The sequence below is a fragment of the Ctenopharyngodon idella genome, chromosome 21, assembly GCF_019924925.1.
Source record: "Ctenopharyngodon idella isolate HZGC_01 chromosome 21, HZGC01, whole genome shotgun sequence".
Lineage (NCBI taxonomy): Eukaryota > Metazoa > Chordata > Actinopteri > Cypriniformes > Xenocyprididae > Ctenopharyngodon > Ctenopharyngodon idella.
In genome coordinates, this window is record NC_067240.1 from 18,530,339 (window position 1) to 18,550,493 (window position 20,155).

Consider the following 20,155-nt stretch of genomic DNA (forward strand, 5'->3'; position numbering starts at 1 on the left):
GACCAATTTATATACTGTATTATAAAGCACATTTGAGGACAATTTGGTTGTTGTAGCTCGTTATCTAGGTTACTATGATTGGAAATAGCTGCATTTGTGTTTTAACAACATTTAGCTCACGAGTTATTGATCCGGGAAGTTTGAATCTGGGAATATATCGGCAACTTTACTGAACTCCTTGACTTAAGCACTGCCTGCATTTCTATATATTTGAGTCCAACAAGTTCAAACTCTATGAGCCGCGCATTATTTGTGTGCATTGTTAACATATGGAGCTGACTGAAACACTACTGCCGGCCAGCGGGACATTAAAGAGGAAGTGTTCGTCCGAGCTCACAGCAAGATAATATCTTTGCGAGGGAACGCAAAAGATTTGAATTTTTTTTTTCCTCCCATCCCAATTTTTTTCCCACCATCACGTCCCTTTAGGGGCTCCGTAGAAGGTGGACACATTCACTTTGTATATTCAAATAAATGCAGAAATAACTAAATTTATTTAATAAATGTATTGAATGAATGTTTATGAATAAGTACACAAATAAATAATTGAACAAATAAATATACATAAATGAACAAATAAATATAATTTGTATATATTTATTAAATAAAGCTATTTTATTAAATTGTATTATTTTAATTGTTTTATTTAAAATATAGATTTTTTTTTGTGTCTGTTGCTGACTCACAAGTCGAGTTTGTGTCTTACCAAGCCAGCACAGTGAGCACATACTGCGGTTTCCTGCTGCTGTAGTGAACTTGGTGAAGTGGCTTCCTGTTAAAATGAGACGAATATACGCTTATAGCGTTGCGTGAGATGAAGTAATTTTTTTTGGCAGGCGACAACCAACAGTAAACTTCTTTGGCAGCCGAAAATAATGCTTTCATATTTGATGTCAGGAACTAAGACACATTAGAGCCAACCATAATCTGTCGCAATAGCGTATAGACACAATACCTGCCAATAAACAAAGATAGAGAAAGACTGAAAGCTAAAGATATACCCTAATAAACACCAAAAAGGATGGAGGATGGGAATGACCAGCAGTGGTCCTAGGAGTGGTATTATTTGCGAGTTTACCTGCAGGAGGTGAGCTCTGTGTGCGGAACAGACACCGGCGCCTCCCTTCATCGACTGTTCCTCCCTCCCCCAACCAACAACATGGATCATCGCAGTCCACCTGCGCTTTGTAGTCAAGATTACTCTATTTTTATTCCTAAGTCATCTATGTAAGGTCTCTAGAACACTACAGTCTGTTTTAAGAGTCAACCAGGGTTCTCGATGAAACCATTAAGTGAACAATGTAGCGAGCATCAGAAGAAAAACGCTGGGGAGATGCCGAGTGAGGAGGCGAGGACAGCACCTGGAAACGGTGCGACTGTGAACGCAGCACCTACAAGAGAGGTACTTACTAATACTAATTCACGCGAATACATATTTTACACGAGAAAATGAACATATTTTTGATGTTATTTGAGTTTTGAAAGAAACTTGGACTCGTTTGAGCACGGTTGGCTAGCTGGTCTGTCGAGGTAACACAACCCGTCTGCCCTCATTCCTGTCCATGGCTGCGTTTCGCCACAATTAACGAGTTTTTTTTTTTTTTTTTTTTTTTTTTTAAAGGTTAGTTAAATAAAGGTTTAGTTAGTATGATTGAGGAGTAGTTTATCAAAAATGATAATTCTGCCTTTTTTTAAAAACTCATTTGGTTCCATAAATGTTTGACTTTTTTTCCACACAGAAGGAGAATTACAGCCTCAGTCACCATTCACTTTTATGGCATCTTCTTTGCATACAGTGAAAGTGAATGGTGACTCATATTCATTTCTGGATGAACTATCCATTTAGCACTCTCTTGGTAGATAATAAACCAATAAAAATATTAATTGGAAGGATGAGGATCAAAGTAAGCTATATTCCAGAAAGAAAAAGTGAATAAAGATGACAAAACTATGATTACAAAATATAATGCTGGCCTGCCTGCATACCATAGACAGCCTAATTATAATACTTGTTATTATCATCATCATCATCAATATTAATATGTTGAAAAATGCCTGCAAATAATGTCAGTTACACAACCACCCTTTTTCAGGAGTGTGTAATCTATGTTCTTTTAGCAATCAAATTACTTCCCCTTTATCTCACTATAGGATTTACACGGCACAAACCAAACTGACTGTTAGTTCCTCATCCCCAACTTCAGTTAAATACAGGTTATATAGTATAGTCTTCAGGTGACAAGAGAAGTAATGCAAGTAAAAGAGAAGTAATGCAAACTAGATGAAAGCATTTGGCAAACTATGATATTGGCTTGAAAAAACATGGTTAAAAAAAGTTTGAAGTAGTTTTAAAATCTTGAAGTTTGGAGGTTTTAAGATTGGAATAGTTTTAAGTTTGTAGTATCTAAAAGCTAGAAGGTTTTGAGGCCAGATAGATAATTGCAGTTGTGTTCTTGGTGGTTGCTAGGGTGTGGCTAGCCAGTTGCTAGGGTGATACCTAAAGCCTACTGACAGTCTCATTTAAAAGAGCTGTGAGAGGACTTACTGCTCAGATTTATATCTTCTGACATAATTATTGAAAGACAAAGAAGTGTGTTGATCTGTAAAATGGTTGTTTGATCAATGATAAACTTTGAACGATCTTCTTTGCAGAGTCCAGCACAGCAGAACGGGATTGTGTCTTCTCATGATGTCATCAGCCCTGTATCCCAGTCCCAAACTGAGCACCAGCTTCCATCCATTGCACCAGCTTCTCCAGCTCAACCTCCCAGAGAACAGTGGGGCGGCAAATATGAATTTCTTCTCTCCTGTATTGGCTACTGTGTTGGCCTGGGAAATGTCTGGAGGTTCCCCTACCTCTGCTACAGAAATGGAGGAGGTGAGCGACATTAAATATGAAAAATAATCTGTTAGGATAAATGGAACATACATTATGGGTTATTTTAATTCTCAGTGTAAATTTACAATTATTTTGTGAAATTTGGCAGACAAAATCCAGTTATTTCAATAGGAATCTACATGTATGGTTGTTTTGTGCGAGGGGATGAAAAAATTCTCTACGCAGATTGTTCTTACGTTAAAGTTGGTCGCACAAAATCGCCATGTTGACCAAGTCAAGTCAAGTCAAGTCACCTTTATTTATATAGCGCTTTTTACAATGCAGATTGTGTCAAAGCAGCTTTACAGTGATAAATGGTATATAATTTTGGCTGCACAGCAGCTCTTAAAGAAAATGCTGTCAATGTAGGCAGATGCAAAGCACTGTTGAATATCAAATGTCAAATGATCAAGTGTCCCCAACTAAGCAAGCCAAAGGCGACAGCGGCAAGGAACCCAAACTCCAACAGGTGACATCAGGTGGCAAACAGGTGTTAAAATGGAGAAAAAAACCTTGGGAGAAACCAGGCTTAGTCGGGGGGCCAGTTCTCCTCTGGCAAACAGTGCTTTGTTACGATTCAGGTAGCTGTCATAAGCCCGATAGGATCGCAACATTCAAAGTATTTATTCCAGTTCAATCCATCGTATTCATCACGCCGGTATGGACGGTTTGTTGAGGAACTGTGCCATTGGCTGTCGTGTCGATGAGGCCTTCACAATGGATGATCTAGTTGACTCAATCTCTGCTGACACTTCAGGGGTGCGTTGTGGTCGTGTCAAGGCGTAGGTCCTCAATCTCACCTGGATCCGGTTGACTACGGTAAACCTCGGGATAAACAGAAAGACTAATATTAGCGTAGATGCCATACCAACAGAAAGATGCTTGATTTTACAGTGACTTCTGTGTGATCTGTGATTCATATGTCACTACACTAATGACAATAGACAATGGAATTATTTTGCTTGAAAAATTTTGCTTATATTTGTGATCGCACCTTAATTTTGTCTGAAAGTGAGTCACAGTAACTGCCACATAAACAAAGTTGTAGTAAATGCTGTAAATGGGTCTTTCATGGGTAAACCAGGAAGTTTGGTCACCAAACTAAGCTGAAATCCATCTCTCCGACCAATCACCAAAACCAAAAACCCCTCCCTATAGTAGGAAGGAGGGCACATTCCTCTTTAAACCTCTGAAACAAATTTGTCTAAACCAGGAAGGCCTCAAAAAAGGAAGAAATTTGCAATGTAAAGATGGTTAGTAATACAGATGAAAAGCACTCAGAGATTGAATGTTTTATGTTACAATAGTAAATTCTTAAAAACAATGGATTCTAAAGGGCAATTATGATGAAGAGATTTAATTCAAACATAAATTTCATGGATTGTGCTAAACAACACTTTGAATGTCACTTCTGAACTGTGGCATTTTGCTAAATACCAGATTAGAAACCAAAGAAACACAGCAAGAGGCGGTGGCATCTGAAAGTGGACACCAAAATTGCTTCCTTTTCTCTTAAATATTACACACCAATATATCAGTGGTGTGCGGTGGAGTTTTAAAATGAGGAGGCAAAGTCCTCACATTTTTTATATACTGTATATCAAATGTAAATTTATGTCCGTTATTCTTAATTTTCCTGGTTAAATAAACATTACATAAAAAGAGAGACCAAATACATTTCTATTTTGTATTTTTTGTAATTACTATGTATGTAATGTTCTATTTATAAAACCAAGTATAAATTTCATCAAGTTAGTGTTTTTACGCATTTATTTTAAAATAATAACTAAACGCAGTAACAATTTAAACAATACATTTTATTTGTAAACTAATGTTCAGCTTTTCTTTTAAGTAATCAACTTATTTTCATCAGTCATCAATCTTTTACAGACTGGTCACACAGACACGGAGATGTATCTTTAATTTCACCAAGCTGATTGCTCACTAAAAACCCCCACAGTCATCATGTTTTCAGGCCATTTCAAGTTTGATTTTGACGTGACATAAAGCAGTGAAATGGCTTTGTTTACTTACTTTTTAATTAGTCTTCCCATCATTGTCTTCATTCAGGCCGATGGAAACGCACACGAAAACAAGAGGCGGGATTTCCGCGTGAACCTATCATAACTGATTATATCCAATCAAAGCGCGATGGAGACATTGCCTCCTCACGTGACTTTCTACCATTCATTCTCAATTACCCCCCACTTAGTTTCAGCCTCAGACGTCAAGGCCATGGACCGTTGGCTGAACGTCTGATACATATGCAAAGCCACTGGAAGGCAAGCCTGCAACCTTTAGCCAAAAAAGCGTAACCAGAGGCCGTTTTTTTAATGGATGTCAATGGATGAGAGGCTTCACTATGCTGATTAAACAGCTTTTGTGGGGAAATAGCTAATCATTTAATTAATTGACAGCCTGTTTGCTAATCTTCAGCATGTTTTACACTAAATATTTTCGTTGGGAATGATTATGTAGATTTTAGCTTGATAAAAATGTATTTTTTTAAGAGAAGGCAGACTGTTGTCTGTTGAATGTCACTGATGTCACTGCCATTACACGATAGGCTGAGAGGTGCCGCACGTGATTAAGTTAGCCGTTAAGCTTTCTCCAATGGTAAGAGAAACAGACCCTCTCATTTCCCTATAATATACAATCTCTGGCATATGGCACACTTATCTGGAAACACTTCAGCAGTATCGAAGTCGTCATCTGGTTGGTTGAATTCTACAGGATGTCCGGGAGACGTGTTTGTTGCGTTCTTTAATGGTCCGCTTGGAAACAAATGCCGTGACACCAAACCCCCTCGTAGAAGAAGAACACCGTCATGTTTACAACTGTGACAACGAGCGCTTATCAGGATCTAATAAACACTGGATTTTCAAAAGTATGTGAAGTTCGCGGCTCCATTGTTGGAGTAAACTTGCACAGCTCTTGAATAAATAATTTATAGATGCACGCTGGTCTGTTATTGTTGGTACATTGACTTTCATTTTCACGCCCCTAAACCTGACACGGAACAAAACAAACTCTGATTGTTTGCTTTACATGTCAGTCAAACGTCCTCTTGGGCGGTCCTTAGCCAATGAAAGCTGCGATAGTGTCCAGACCTTCTGCCGTCAGTTTGAAGGTCTCGCTACGCGAGACTACCCTCCATTAAACCCACCGCACACTTTAGGGCAGGGGTTGGCAATTAAGTTTGGCATCAGGCCAAAAAAGATTTTCGTCACTAGATGTCGGGCCAGAACATAGTCAAAGGATAATTTAAATTAATTGATGACAGACTGTTACAGTGTCTTTTGTAACTGGTATTGAGCTGTTACTCTATGTTAAATCCTGTAGTAGGACAGTCATTTACAAAAAGCCACATTTGTGTGGCGGTGTCCGGGTTTTACACTGGATAAATTAATAAAGTGGAGTAGTGACCTCGCAAGTATCTTCGTTCACCAATTTGCAATACAGACCGCCTTGATAAAACATATGTGGGAGATGCGGAATGGATAAAAATAACTCAAAAAATAAGAGGACTTGAATAAGCCCATTAATGGCATGTTTGAGTCATGCTCTTAACAAACTATGTTTTATTTCCTCTTTCCATATTGTGAATAATAAATGTCTCATTTTAATTTGTTTGGTACACAATGGAGCCTAACTTATTGTAATAATTTTTTGACGTAGCCTACTTTTACACTTCCTATTCCTTGGCATCCTCATATACTAAACTGCTTTTTTAAATTGTTTGTGTGATGGAGGTACGCTATTACGTCATGTGCAGAGTGATGTTAACATTTAAGCTAGCTGGTGAGAGAAAATGGCACTATCAAAGAGTCTAAAGAGGAAAGTTGACAGCGAAAATAGGGCATACAAAGAAGAATGGAAAGACAACTATGCGTTCTTACCTAGTTTTGTGAATGACGCGTCAAAAGATAATAGAACCCAATTTAATCAGTGATATTGTCTACACTGGATGCGGCGCGGTGCGAGTCACGCAACACAACACGTTCCCGACAGTGAATGGATTCCCCGTTCTGTTTCTGACGTAGTGCTTTGCAATGGTCAGTTTGTCCCGTTCAGTGTAGACAGCTTTTAGCTGTTGCGGCGTGGCGCAACACAACGCGAAAAAAATAGCATCTAGTGAAGATACGGGCACGGGCCAGATATTATTGCTGGCGGGCCAGTTTTGGCCTGCGGGCCACCTATTGCCGACCACCGCTTTAGGGAGTCAGTTTTAACTTAATGAGGGGAGAGGAGGCATGCCTCCCGCTGTAATTTCACCTGCGGGTGTCGCTGTTGGACACTGTTACTTTATAAAAAGAGTAACACTTTTTATCACATTTTGTAATATTTGCATTATTTTATTATTGGTAATATTGATTATTTTCTCATCTGTTTTTTTTTTTTGAGGAGACACTGCCTCCCTTGCCTCCTCGGAGGAAACGCCCCTGCAATATATGCATACACACACAGTAGAAAGCACGTTTCTGGATAAATTGAAACTTAATTGAAAAATACAGTATGTTAAAAAATTTAGTGAATGATTCAATGACTCGCTCATAAAGACTTCATTACTGGATGAATCAGCATTTTTGAACATCTTTTGAATGAATGATTCAATGACAAATATATTTTTTCACTTGTCACCACTTACTGGTAGAACAATGTAATTGATACAATCTTTATTTGAATCAGTCATCATCAAAAGGTGATTTACTGTATTTTGATCGCTACTGTAGACATCAGAACTGCAAACTTTATTCCAGTACTTCTGTGATATGAATTATTGTAAAAGACATAACGATGTTGTGATTATCGTAATGATACTGTGTGGTTCAAAAGATTGTTTGTGAAGCTGTTTCATCAGCGCCAACGCAGATTTCAATGTTTCCTGTGATTGTACTTGTCAAAGGTTTAATAGACACAGAAAAATCATGATTGTGTGGGTGTATGAATCGAGGTTGCGATCTTTTAATGATTAATTGTGCAGCTTTAACACACAGTGATGTTTCAGTTCTGCTTATGAAATGATTAGTTAAATCCAGAATTAACAGGACTTGAGGATGTTTTCATATCCATTGTTGGATATTTACTATTTGCAATAAATACAGTGATTTTTAAGGTTCTGGGTGGTTTAAAGAGACTTAATGTGAAATGTATGGATAATACAAATCCTGAGGAGAAAACATTGACAAATACCAGTGATTTAGGAGTGTGAAATCACTAGCACAAATGACATAATTTGTGATTGTGGCTCAGTGGTTAGTGTACATGCTCCAACATATTGAGCTGTGGTGCTTATGAACTTTGAATCTTACTCATGCCATTAAAAAAAAATCTAATTTCACCATTCCACCATCCTCACCACATAATTTCCTGTCTTGTCTCATTCTGTTGGTATTAATAAAAGTCCAAAAATAAACATTAACAAGAAAAATTAACAAGAAAAAAATATATTTAGCCTTTGACAGATTGCATTGCTTTCAAGGTATACATTTTATCAGTTCACATCACATCACATTGACTGTTATCCTGTTGTGTTGCAGGTGTGTTTCTCATCCCGTACTTCATCATGCTCTTCTTCACGGGAATGCCTCTCTTCCTCATGGAGCTCAGCCTGGGCCAGTATGGAGCCGCGGGTCCCATCACCGTCTGGAAGTGCTGTCCCCTCCTAAAAGGTACCACAACACATGCAATTCATCAATTCAGCATAATTATGGTTTGTAAACTGGGCTGTGACTATGTAAAATTGGATTTGAGTTCTATTCATTATTCAAAGTCATGTAGCTCCACTTTGAAGTAAGAATAAATGGTCCTTCTCTATGGTAATAATCAGTAATTAAATACATGGCTAAACAAATGGAGATAATGGTGTTGTCCTGGCTTCATTGCAGGGATTGGCATAGGGATGCTGTGTGTGTCCATTCTTGTGTGTCTCTATTATAATGTCATTATCGCTTGGACGTTCTACTACCTGGGCAGCTCTTTCCAGAGTCCTCTGCCCTGGTCATGTGATGCTCCTCATAACATTGCCTTTTGTAGAGTAAGTTACTTTTCTGCTAGAGAGTTAATACAAAATGTTGTTATTTATAGCCTTATAGACTACTGCATATCATCTACCAATTTTTTTCTCCACAGAACAAAACTAATGTCACCCAAAGTCCCTCTGAGGTCTTCTGGAAGTAAGGATTCTCAGCTATTATTATTTTTCTCAGTTTCTCTCTATAGAAATGTACTAAACTAGTCTTTAAATTGTCTTCTTTTATAAATAAATACAATTAAAATTAAAAAATATTTTTAAAATAGCATTGATACCATTGATTTTGAAACTAGTATATTAATATATTTACTGATGATCCATAAAATGTGCACAGTTCTGACCTGATGTGTAAGCCACTTATTTTATGTTTTGTGTCTCAGTAAATGTTGTAATTTGTAAAAATACTAGACTCAAAGTTTCGTGAAGCACAAGCAGAACATAATCCATATTTTTTGTATGGATTTGAATGTATCACAAATATTAACAGCACAACTGTTTTCAACATTAATAATAATCAGAATCAATCATGTGACACTGAAGACTGGAGTAATAATGCTTAAAATTCAGCTTTGCCATTACAGGAATAAATTACATTTTAAATTTTGTTTGCTTGTGTTTCATGTTTGTTCACATCCTTGAATCTAAAAATACCACAGTTACAGGTGTGATAATGTACAGCAAACATGCGTCCAGGTCCAAAGTCCTGCTCTCACTGACTCACATAGACCTGTAACATCTATTCTAGTGTTCTGTGGTAAAATGAATGCCACAAAACCACTTGAAACAGTCCTAGACTGTTAACATGTGGTTGAACTTATGTCTTACACTGTGTTTGTGTGTGTTCAGTGTGAAGGTTCTGGGTGTGGTGAACAGTGAAGGGCTGCATGATCCCGGTCCAGTGCGTTGGCCTCTAGCTCTCTGTTTGCTGGCTGCCTGGGTCGTCATTTTTCTCTGCATGCTCAAGGGCATTCGCAGCTCTGGCAAGGTAAGACCTTACTCAGCCTTACAGAAATCCACAGTGCATCCATTTGGCTTTTTTTTCCCAATAGGAAAGTAGGTGTAAATGTTATTTTAGTACCATTAACAAATAAAATTATAGTTTTTTTTTTTAACATTTAGAATGTTTTTTTTTCTTTTTTTCTCCATTTTAAGTAAATTTGTTGTGTTTTTGTCATTTTTTTTTATTATTATTAATTTTAAATACCTATATAGTTATATAGTTGTTACTGATTTTTATTTTAGTTTTAGTTATCTTAGTACATCAAATTAAACCAGGGCTGCCAACTCTCAGGGATTCAGGCAATTGACGCTGTTCTCACACCACACATCCATTTTCTCACGTTGTGAAAAATTTCTGTCAACGCGCTGACAGACAAGACGGATAACTTTTGATATAAGCTAAGTCTCAGCTTAAATTCTCAAATTCTGTCAATTTTATTACAAAATTCAAACAATAAATACCTTTAATGTGGTGTGACAGATCGCTTTAGCACCGTTTCAAGCAGCACGTCAAACGATCTGTCTTCCTCTTTATTACTAGTTATAGCACCAAATAAACATGAATGAACATCAGAAGGTACAGTGGGGAAAATAATTATTTATCTATAATTTTTATGGTAGGTTTATTTTAATGGATAGAGACAGAATAAACCCATCCATGACCCATCTTCAGTGTTCTGGCTGAGGGAAGGAGGTTCTCATCCAGAATTTTTTTACGATACATAGCCCCGTCCATCAGCCCCTCAATGCGGTGAAGTCATACTGTACCCATAGCAGAGAAACTGCCCCAAAGCATAATGTTTCCACCTCCATGCTTGACTGTAGGGATGAGGTTTTTGGGGTCATAGTCAGCGTTTTCTCTCCCTCCAAACACAGCGAGTCAAGTTGATGCCAGAGAGCTCAATTTTGGTCTCGCAAACACGGCACTTTCTCTCAAGCCTTCTCTGAATCATTTAGATGTTCAGACGGTCCTGTACATGTGCCTTTTTGAGCAGGGGGACCTTGCGGGCACTGCAGGATTTCAATCCATCGTGGCATAGTGAGTTACCAATGGTTTGCTTGGTGACTGTGGTCCCAACTGCCTTGCAATCATTAACAAGCTCCTTGTGTGAAGTTCTGGGCTGATCCCTCACCTTTCTCATGTTCATCCTTTCCTCATAAGGCGAGATCTTGGATGGAGCACCAGACAGAGGGTGATTTGATGGTTATTTTGTATTTCTTCCATTTCTGAATAATCGCACCAACAATTGTCTCCTTCTCAACAAGCTTTTTGGTCTTTTAGCCAATACTAGCCTTGTGCGGGTCTACAATCTCTGATGTCCTTTAACAGCTTTTTGGTCTTGCCCATGGTGGTGGAGAGTTTGGAATGGAAGATACACATTCTGTGGTTTCTTTTATACACTTAACAAGATGGCATTAGGAGTACTTTATTAAAGTGACGGGACTAATCTGTGTTCCACTTGGGCACACAACCAATCTGTCGGAGCCAGAATTCTTGCTGGTTGGTAGGGTATCAAATGCTTATTTGACTCACTGAAATGCAAGTCAATTTATAACCTTTATATAATGTGTTTTTTCTGGATTTTTTTTGTTGATATTCTGTCTCTATCTGTTAAAATAAAACTACCATAAAAATTATAGACCCTTAATTTATTTGTAAGTGCTCAAACTTACAAAATAAGCAGAGGATCAAATAATTACTTTCCCCACTGTATGTTGAAAGATTCAGTACAGCTTTCTAAAATGTATCATGTCTCATGTAATCGTTCAATTAGTGTTTCAACTGTGGAAAGAGGTGAATAAAACAGCTTGTGAACAATCAAATGACCATGTAAAGCCAATCAATGACCATATAGCGTGTTAGTTAGCTAAAATGAATTCTAGAGAGGAGCATTTTGCTAAATGAATGAACTATTATTATTTTTATACTTCTATATCATTAAAAAAATATTATAACATTATTATAAAACCACATTGACGTGACGTAGCCAAGTATGGTGTTTCATACTCGGAATTTGTGTTCTGCATTTCACCCATCCAAGTGCACACACACAGCAGTGAGTATTGAACACACACACCGTGAACACACACCCGGAGCACTGGGCAGTCATTCTTGCTGCGATGCCTGGGGAGTGATTGGGGGTTCAGTGGCTTGCTCAAGGGCACCTTAGTTGTGGGTAATGAGAGTGGAAAAGAGCACTGTTCATTCACTTCCCCACAACTTCTAAAGCAACTGCCTCGTATCATAAGAATGAGTTGTTAATTTTAACCTTTAGTAATAATACTAGCTGACAGGTTTGTTTACAGCATTAGTTAAGAGAGGTTTGTTTACTTAAAAAAAAAAAAAAAAAAAAAAAATTAACACATAAGCCCTACTGTATTTAGCCAAATGAATCGATCAGAATCAAATTGCAAGCTAATGAATTGAAGGTAACCCCCACCCTCCATAATTCTTATTCCAAGCTGAACTCAAAAGTTGGCAGCCCTGAATTAAACTAAATGGAAAATGAGAAATGTTGCCTTGGCAACTAGCTAAAATAAAATACATTCAATAATATTTTATTTTTTATGGTTTTAGTTAACTATAATTACCCTGGTGTTGACGTCATATGAGGCTGCTTCAGAGCAGAGTAGAATATGTTCTACATGATAGAAATTAATTTCCCATGTTTCCTCTGATGTGAGGTGGTGTATGTGACTGCCACCTTCCCCTATTTTGTGCTGCTTGTCCTCATCATCAGAGGGGCCACCCTTGAGGGCTCCTTGAACGGTGTCGCCTTTTACCTCACTCCAAACTGGGTCCATTTGGCTAATGCACAGGTACCATTTCCTAAATAGTAAATTTTTTTTTTTTTTTAAATCAATGCTACAGTTTTTAATTTCTTTCAGTTTTGTACACACTTTGTAACTTCCTGTTATTGTAGGTCATTTTGTAACTTCCTGTTATTGTAGGTGTGGAATGATGCTGCGTCGCAGATATTTTATTCTTTGGGTATTGGGGTTGGTGGCCTTCTATCAATGGCATCTTACAATAAATTTGACAATAATGTCATCAGGTGAGGCTTTTTACTGTGGGAAAACTTTTTGGTTTTGGTCTCATGAAACATTACTATTATTATTATTTAGTCTCAAAATGATTTCTTTCCTGCAGGGATACTCTGATTATCACCATAGGGAACTGCGCTACCAGCTTTTTTGCAGGTTTTGCCATTTTCTCTATCCTGGGTCATATGGCTTGGAGGAAGGGAGTGCCCGTGGGTCAGGTGGCAGACACAGGTACATCCTGTTTAGCCTGTCATGTTACTGCTACCTCTTATGACATCCCAGATAGCTCAGCACACACCAGCCCTGATTTACAGTCAATTAAAATGTTTTCCGATCCTTGCAGTTTCAAAGCAAATGCATAATTTATTATTTTTCAAGAATTAATTAAAATACATATTTAAACTTTTAGGTCCTGGTCTGGCGTTTGTTGCCTACCCAGAAGCCCTGGCTCTTCTCCCTGGATCAGTGTTTTGGTCCATTCTGTTTTTTCTCATGCTCTTTATGCTGGGAGTGGACACACTGGTAAGACCCTGCAGTGCATTCAGGTTTTTATGTTTGACAGTTATTCATGTTGCATGATGTTTCTAGTGTACACATACACACTACCATTCCACTATCTCTCATGTTCACCAAGGCTGCATTTACTTGATCAAAAAATAAGTGAAAGTAAAAGTGACACGTGAAGTAACCCATACTTGGAATTTGTCCTCTGCATTTAACCTATCCAGTTAGTGTACACACACATTAGTAGCAGAGAGTAGTGAACACACACACCCAGAGCAGTGGCCAGCCATTTTTGCTGTGGCGTCTGGGAAGCGATTAAAGGGTTAGTTCACCCAAAAATAAAAATTATCCCATGATTTACTCCCCCTTAAGCCATCCTGGAAGTATATGACTTTCTTCTTTCAGTCAAACACAATCTGAGTTATATTAAAAAATATTCTGGCTCTTCCAAGCTTTATAATGGGAATTAGTAGTGAATAGTAACTGATATTTTAAAGCCCAAAAAGCAATGCGAAGCAATGCATTTTTGCATTGATTCCTGCGGAAGAGTGAAAGTTTGACCTGACGCATTACATATTGACGAAAACGGAAACGCAGAGGATAGAGCAAAACAAAACACCGGTCACAAATTAGAAGTCTACAATGAGAATTTTTAAAGAGAAATGTCGGAGAAACTTGAGTTTTTTTGCCCAGCTCTATTTGTTTGAACTGCGAGAGGCTTCTACTCTCACCTACTCCTACATCCTACGTCATACGCCGGTGTTGTGCCGAATAGTAGGTTTAGGAGTAGGGGTTAGGATTAGGGGTGGGGTTAAGATTAGGCTATCAGGTAGCGACTTCAACAAGGGGGGTAATAATTTGGCAGGGGTTTGAAATTCGGCACAACACCGGAATTCGACTCTCTCGTGAACGCGCGGATGGACGTTACCGGAAGCTAGAGATTATAGTCCATAAAGTAATAAATATGTATATTTTTTTTAATTTATTTAGAAAGGATAAATACATCTTTCTAAATATAAGTATAAATGTATTTAAAAGATCTGACCCAAACTTTTGAATGGTAGTGTATACATTATTTCTGCACATATACATAAGAATAATCATTTGAATCTACAGTATTTCAGTTGAATTCAAAAGATTGGCACCTGACTTACAGATCTGCTCATTTATTTCTATTAAAATAAGAAAAAAGAAAAATCTATATTAAATGACTGGAAAGGCCATTGGAACCTGATCAGTCAAAAAGTGTGAGAACTCTGTTTGATGTGAATCCAAGTGATCAGGTTTCAGTGCTTCTGCATTAGAAATGTTATTGTATGAAACATCAGTATTCAGGAAGCAGATTTGTCAAGAGATGTGCGAAATAACAGTGTACATAACATCCTGTCTTTAAACACATTTATGAGTGATGGGATGTGCAGTAACACACCATGGTTTTCCTTCCTCTGTCTTCATCTGAAAGCCCTGTTTTGCTCTGTATCTTTAAGTTCAGTTTCAGAGTATTTTATTGCTACATTTGTATTGACAAAACATTAATTGCGTTAAAGACAATGTGAAATAAAAAAATGACCATCATACTTTTTTTTTGACACAATGAATTATTAACAGGAATATTTATTGTGTGTGTGTGTGTGTGTGTGTGTGTAAATATATATATATATATATATTGATTGATTGATAGACAGATGATAAAATATAGCTTGAACATACTGAAAGTCAGTTTGAAATAAAGCGTCTGCCAAATGTATAAATGTAAACATGACCACAAACAGATGATGGTAGATGATGGCACACAGCAGTCCTTGTGTTGCCCTAACAGGAAAGCGAAGATGTTTAATTTTGTTGATGTAGATGTCAGGGAAACTTATGACATGTTTGTACACTCCTGACATGTTAAGAGAGGACACCATCCTTTGTTTAATTCCTGCTATTATGAAGTTCTCTCTCTCTGTCCTGTAGTTCGGGAACATGGAGGGCATCTGTACAGCAGTACTGGATGAGTTTCCTCAGCTCAGATCCAATCTGAAGCACAAGACGCTGTTCCTGGCACTGCTCTGTTTCGCCTTCTATCTGATGGGCCTGCTGCTTATCACTGATGTAAGAGGAGCAAACAAACCTATATTAGCATTCTGTTTTTGGCATTTCTATAAATAGTTGTGTACAGATTTCCAAAGTTTAGTCATGCTTCTGAAATGTTTAATATCATAATTCATCATCTTGTTCATCTTAATATTGTTCAATAGGGATTCTCTTCATGCTATTACAATTTTTGTTGTCATATGCTTTCATTTTGTCCTGTGTTTTTCCATCACAGGGTGGGATATACTGGTTCACGCTCATAGACTCCTTCAGCACTAGCTTTGGTCTCATCATCATTACTCTCTTCATGTGCATTGGCATCTCATTCTTCTATGGTACACTTTCTTTCATTTTCTCATGGGTGATGGTACTATAGTAGTTTAAGGGTGTGTTCACACTTGGAAAGTTTGGGTTGATTAAAACATACTCTGGTGCAATGGCTTTGTTTGTGCGGTTCATTTGAATAAGTGTGAACGCTGCCATCCGAACCCTGGTGCGCACCAAACAAGCGGACCGAGACCCTTAAATAAAAAAAGTGGGTCCGCTTCCAAATGAACTCTGGTGCGATTCGACTAAAATATGATCGCAACATGGCCAAAGACATCTAAACGAACCAAAAACAGGACATAATGTCACAAGATGAGACCCTAAAAGGACAGAATACTCAAGCATACCTGTTTTTTCTCATTATAGGAGCTACATTGCCCATTACAGGTAGTACAGGTGTTCTTACGTCACAAACTAGCTTGTAACCAATCACGTCAGTGTGTGGGCGGGCTTTAGCATATCATTAACTATGACCGCTCTGAAGCAAGGGAGTCTTAAGAGAAGCCAGGTTATTCCAGTATATTTTTCTGTCGATATGAAAAATCGGGTAGATTAGCAATGTATGATGTATATTACGATGTTATGATGAACTATATGCCTTTCTCCACTGATGTTCTTAGTTGTTCAAAGCGTTTGTAAGGATGCTGATTGTTAGAAGGCAGCTGTCTGACTCTGATATGGCGAACGGAAACATGGTTTATGTAACAACATTATATTAACAACATATTATTAGCTGTTTGATAACGTAGTCAAGCAAAAAGCTAATTATATGAATCACCGTTATGTGTCCGACGTTGTAAAAAGCGATACCATTGTGCAACGTTTACCTCAGTAAGTTGACCGAGTGGATCTCTGAGCTCGCTCGAGTGAGTGGGGGCGGGGCTAATTAGCATATTCATAGATCTGCGTATACTAAATGAAACAAGGGTGTAGTTACATTCAAGCTATTTTAAGGCATGAAGAAATTGTTTTTAACAAGAAAAAACATTTAAATATGTAATTTCGGGATAAAATTATTGACTACAGGGGGACTTTAAAAAAGATCTTTGTTTGTGTGCAATGGAGGAATTCCTGGTGCTGTTTTGACTCTTTTACACATTTTATAAGTTCTTTAAGAGTTCCCAGCTGGTAAAAATACAGTCATAAGCAGTTTTTTTTGTATCGTACATTTAAGTTTGGTCTTAAAAGTGTGAATCAGGACTAAATGTATAATTTTCTTCTTGGTAAGGACCAAGAGAACTGAACTACATATGTGAACACACCCTAAGATTCATATGGCACATAAAACTGAAAAGCAGTCAGCAGTCAAGCTGCAGTCAGATTGCCTAAGAGCAAAGCAACTTTTGGGGATTTTATCAGTCCACAGGAAGCAAAATCATGCTTTAAAGGTAGCAGGTTGATATTGTTGGTGCTTCTGATGAAGAAAACAGCATGCATATTCAGTTTTATCTGAGGCACTCAGATAAACCTGCCTTGAATGGCGCATAAAAGGAAATCGCTTTACATGTCAGTCACATGGTTTCAGTTCAGTTTAATTAATTCAGTTTATTTCTATATCGCTTTTCACAATACATATTGTTTCAATGCAACTTTACAGAAAATGACCATATTTTCTTGTAGTAATGTTACATTCATTGGTTTGGTTAAGTGTCTGCTAAATAATAATTAACCTCTCTGTCACATTTTCCTTTTACGTCATGTGAGTGCATTTTGTGATCTTTATTATATATTTGTATATGCGGATGTAATTGCAGGGGTGAACCAGTTCTGTCAGGACATTGTGGACATGATCTGTCTTTGTCCGCCCTGGTGCACAAAACTGCTGTGGTACTTTAAAGCCTGCTGGGTGGTGTTCACTCCCTTCCTGCTAACGGTGAGTGTCCTGTTGGGTTGTTTTGTGAGGTTTTCTGTTTATGATGAACAGTTGGAAATGTAATATGGAAATTATCATTTATCAGACATTTAAGGGTCAGAACAGAATTGTACTACGATCAGAAACTTGCCTCTGCAGCAAAGTGGAATCAAACACCATGTCTGTCATGTGTCCAGTGTAATGAATAATTCAGAGTTGCTGGGACACTGTATCTCACTGAGAGTGATCGTCCCATTCACAGAGGCCTCTGTCTTTATATTCAGAATGCTAAGAGATTGTTTTCTCTGTACAGTTCATCCTGACCTACATCTTCATCGAGATGTACCGTACTTCTCTGACCTACGGCTCATACGTGTTTCCGACCTGGGGCAAAGCACTGGGCGTGTGTATGGGTGCCTTCTGCTGTCTGCAGATTCTTATCTGGGCAATTGTGGCTGTCAGTAAAGAGTCTGGCACTCTTAAAGATGTAAGTCCTGCCAAACCACCATACTGATTTCAACATTAATAATAAGAAATGTTTCTTAAGCAGCAAATCAGCATATTAGATATTAAATGATTTCTGAAGGATCATGTGACACTGACGACTGGAGTTGCAGCTTTGCAATCACAGGAATAAATTACATTTTAAAATATATTCAAATAAAAATTATTTTAAATTGTAATAATATTTCATAATACCACTATATTTTTGATTAAATAAATGCTTAGGTGAGAATGAGAGAATTTCAAAAACATTAAAAGAAATCTTATACATACAATCTGTACATATTAACTGTAATTACTATATACTAAAACTATAAATAATATATAAAATGTAAAAAAAAAAAAAATAAAAATTTCAATGAAAGTAATTAACACATTTTAATAAATGTAAATAAATTATTTTAAATTTAAAGTACCCCTATTATGCTTTTTTTTCCGGATATACCTTTTATGTTGTTTGTAATGTACCGTAGCTGTTTATGAATGCAAAATTGCCTGTAAAGTTTCAAAGGTCAGAGTGCCCGATAAATGAGTTATTGTCGAGAATTGATTCGGAACTGCCCGATCAAGTCGTCAGTAATTCCAGTCTCACTTCCTGTTGGAAGAAAATTAGCATTATTGCCAGCCTATGGTCTTCATTGGCTGCCGGGAACAATGTCAACTTTGACCCGCCCTCAAACACTGTAGTTGTAGCTGAAGCCTGGAAGAGTTTGGTTCATGTTGTCAACATGTCAAGAAGACGCTGTTTTCTGCACACTGAAAGCAAATTCACTTTCCATGCACTTCCAAAGCTCGATTTGATACGGTAAAACTGACGGCATCGTTACTGTTCATATCGCTGTCTATACAAGCGCTGAGGAAGCATCCGGAGCTGAAATTGAGATATGGTAATGGGCGTTTCATTTCCATCACGCGCTATAAGTGGTAGACCAATCACAACAGACTGGGCCATCTGACCAATCAGAGCAGACTATCTCTCTGAAAGGAGTTTAGAGAGTCAGAATCATTTATTGAACCTTTCAGACACTATGAAAAATGAGGTGTAAATTTTGACCTTGAATGCATGTAATCTTATTGTATGAGACCTCCAAAACAAAAAATAGGAGCCTTTAAAATAGCATAATAGGGGGACTTTAATTTTTTTAATGAACGTATAGCATGTGTGACATGATTATTTTGACCTATGTTTCAGCGCTTTAAGAAATCCATCCGTCCCCTCAACTCTTGGCGCGTCAACAACATAAACACGGCCACTCAGGAGCAGCATGTGGAGCCCCAGACAGTAGAGGGACCCTTCACGGTTAACCTGACTGAAGCGGACTTCACTGCCATGAACTGGGAGGCCATAAGCGAGGCGTAACACTGCCCCAAGTGTTGGGAGGTGGAACTGCACCCTCTCAAAAGGACAAGTACTGGTGAGGACTTCTGTCTGGAGAATGGTACACTCTTCCTCGCCAGTCCAGCTGTACTGAAATGATGTCACTGACTTGTAGGAAAGTTTTTTTTTCTTTTTTTTAATTTATGACAATGTTACTCATTTGAAATAATACTGGGCCTAAGGCCAAAGCCAGAGACTGAGAAACACAAAAGACATTTGGTTTCTTTGGTTGAATACTTGATGTCCTAAGGATTCCATTTCATGCCATTCACCTAGTCTTCTCATCAAAGAGTGTAAAGACTTATTTTATAAGGTAACAGACTAAGTAACATGATCTGTTTTTCTTTACAGTACATAAGAGCCAGGTCAAATCAAATCAGGACAATTCCTTTTAGAGACGTGATAATATAGATAGAATAGTAACTATTCACATGAAAATAAAATGTAGTACATTGTAAAGCCTCTTTAGAATGTTTAAATATATAAAAACATTACCATTTTCAGAATGTTTTGAAATGCCACACATCCAGCAAATAAAATCAAAATGTTTCATAA

The 20,155-nt window shown here is 37.6% G+C and overlaps 1 protein-coding gene across 1 annotated transcript; it reads left to right on the plus strand.

Annotated features, from left to right (window-relative positions):
• Positions 1–806: 806 nt before the first annotated feature.
• On the plus strand, positions 807–20,155 carry slc6a7 (solute carrier family 6 member 7). The gene is made up of 15 exons (XM_051878917.1): positions 807–1,402; positions 2,653–2,878; positions 8,419–8,550; positions 8,767–8,915; positions 9,011–9,054; positions 9,759–9,897; positions 12,597–12,731; positions 12,864–12,967; positions 13,063–13,187; positions 13,366–13,478; positions 15,420–15,557; positions 15,775–15,874; positions 17,621–17,739; positions 18,032–18,205; positions 19,415–20,155. The coding sequence occupies exons 1-15, from the start codon at positions 1,280–1,282 to the stop codon at positions 19,580–19,582; spliced, it is 1,989 nt and encodes a 662-aa protein (XP_051734877.1). The 5' UTR covers positions 807–1,279; the 3' UTR covers positions 19,583–20,155.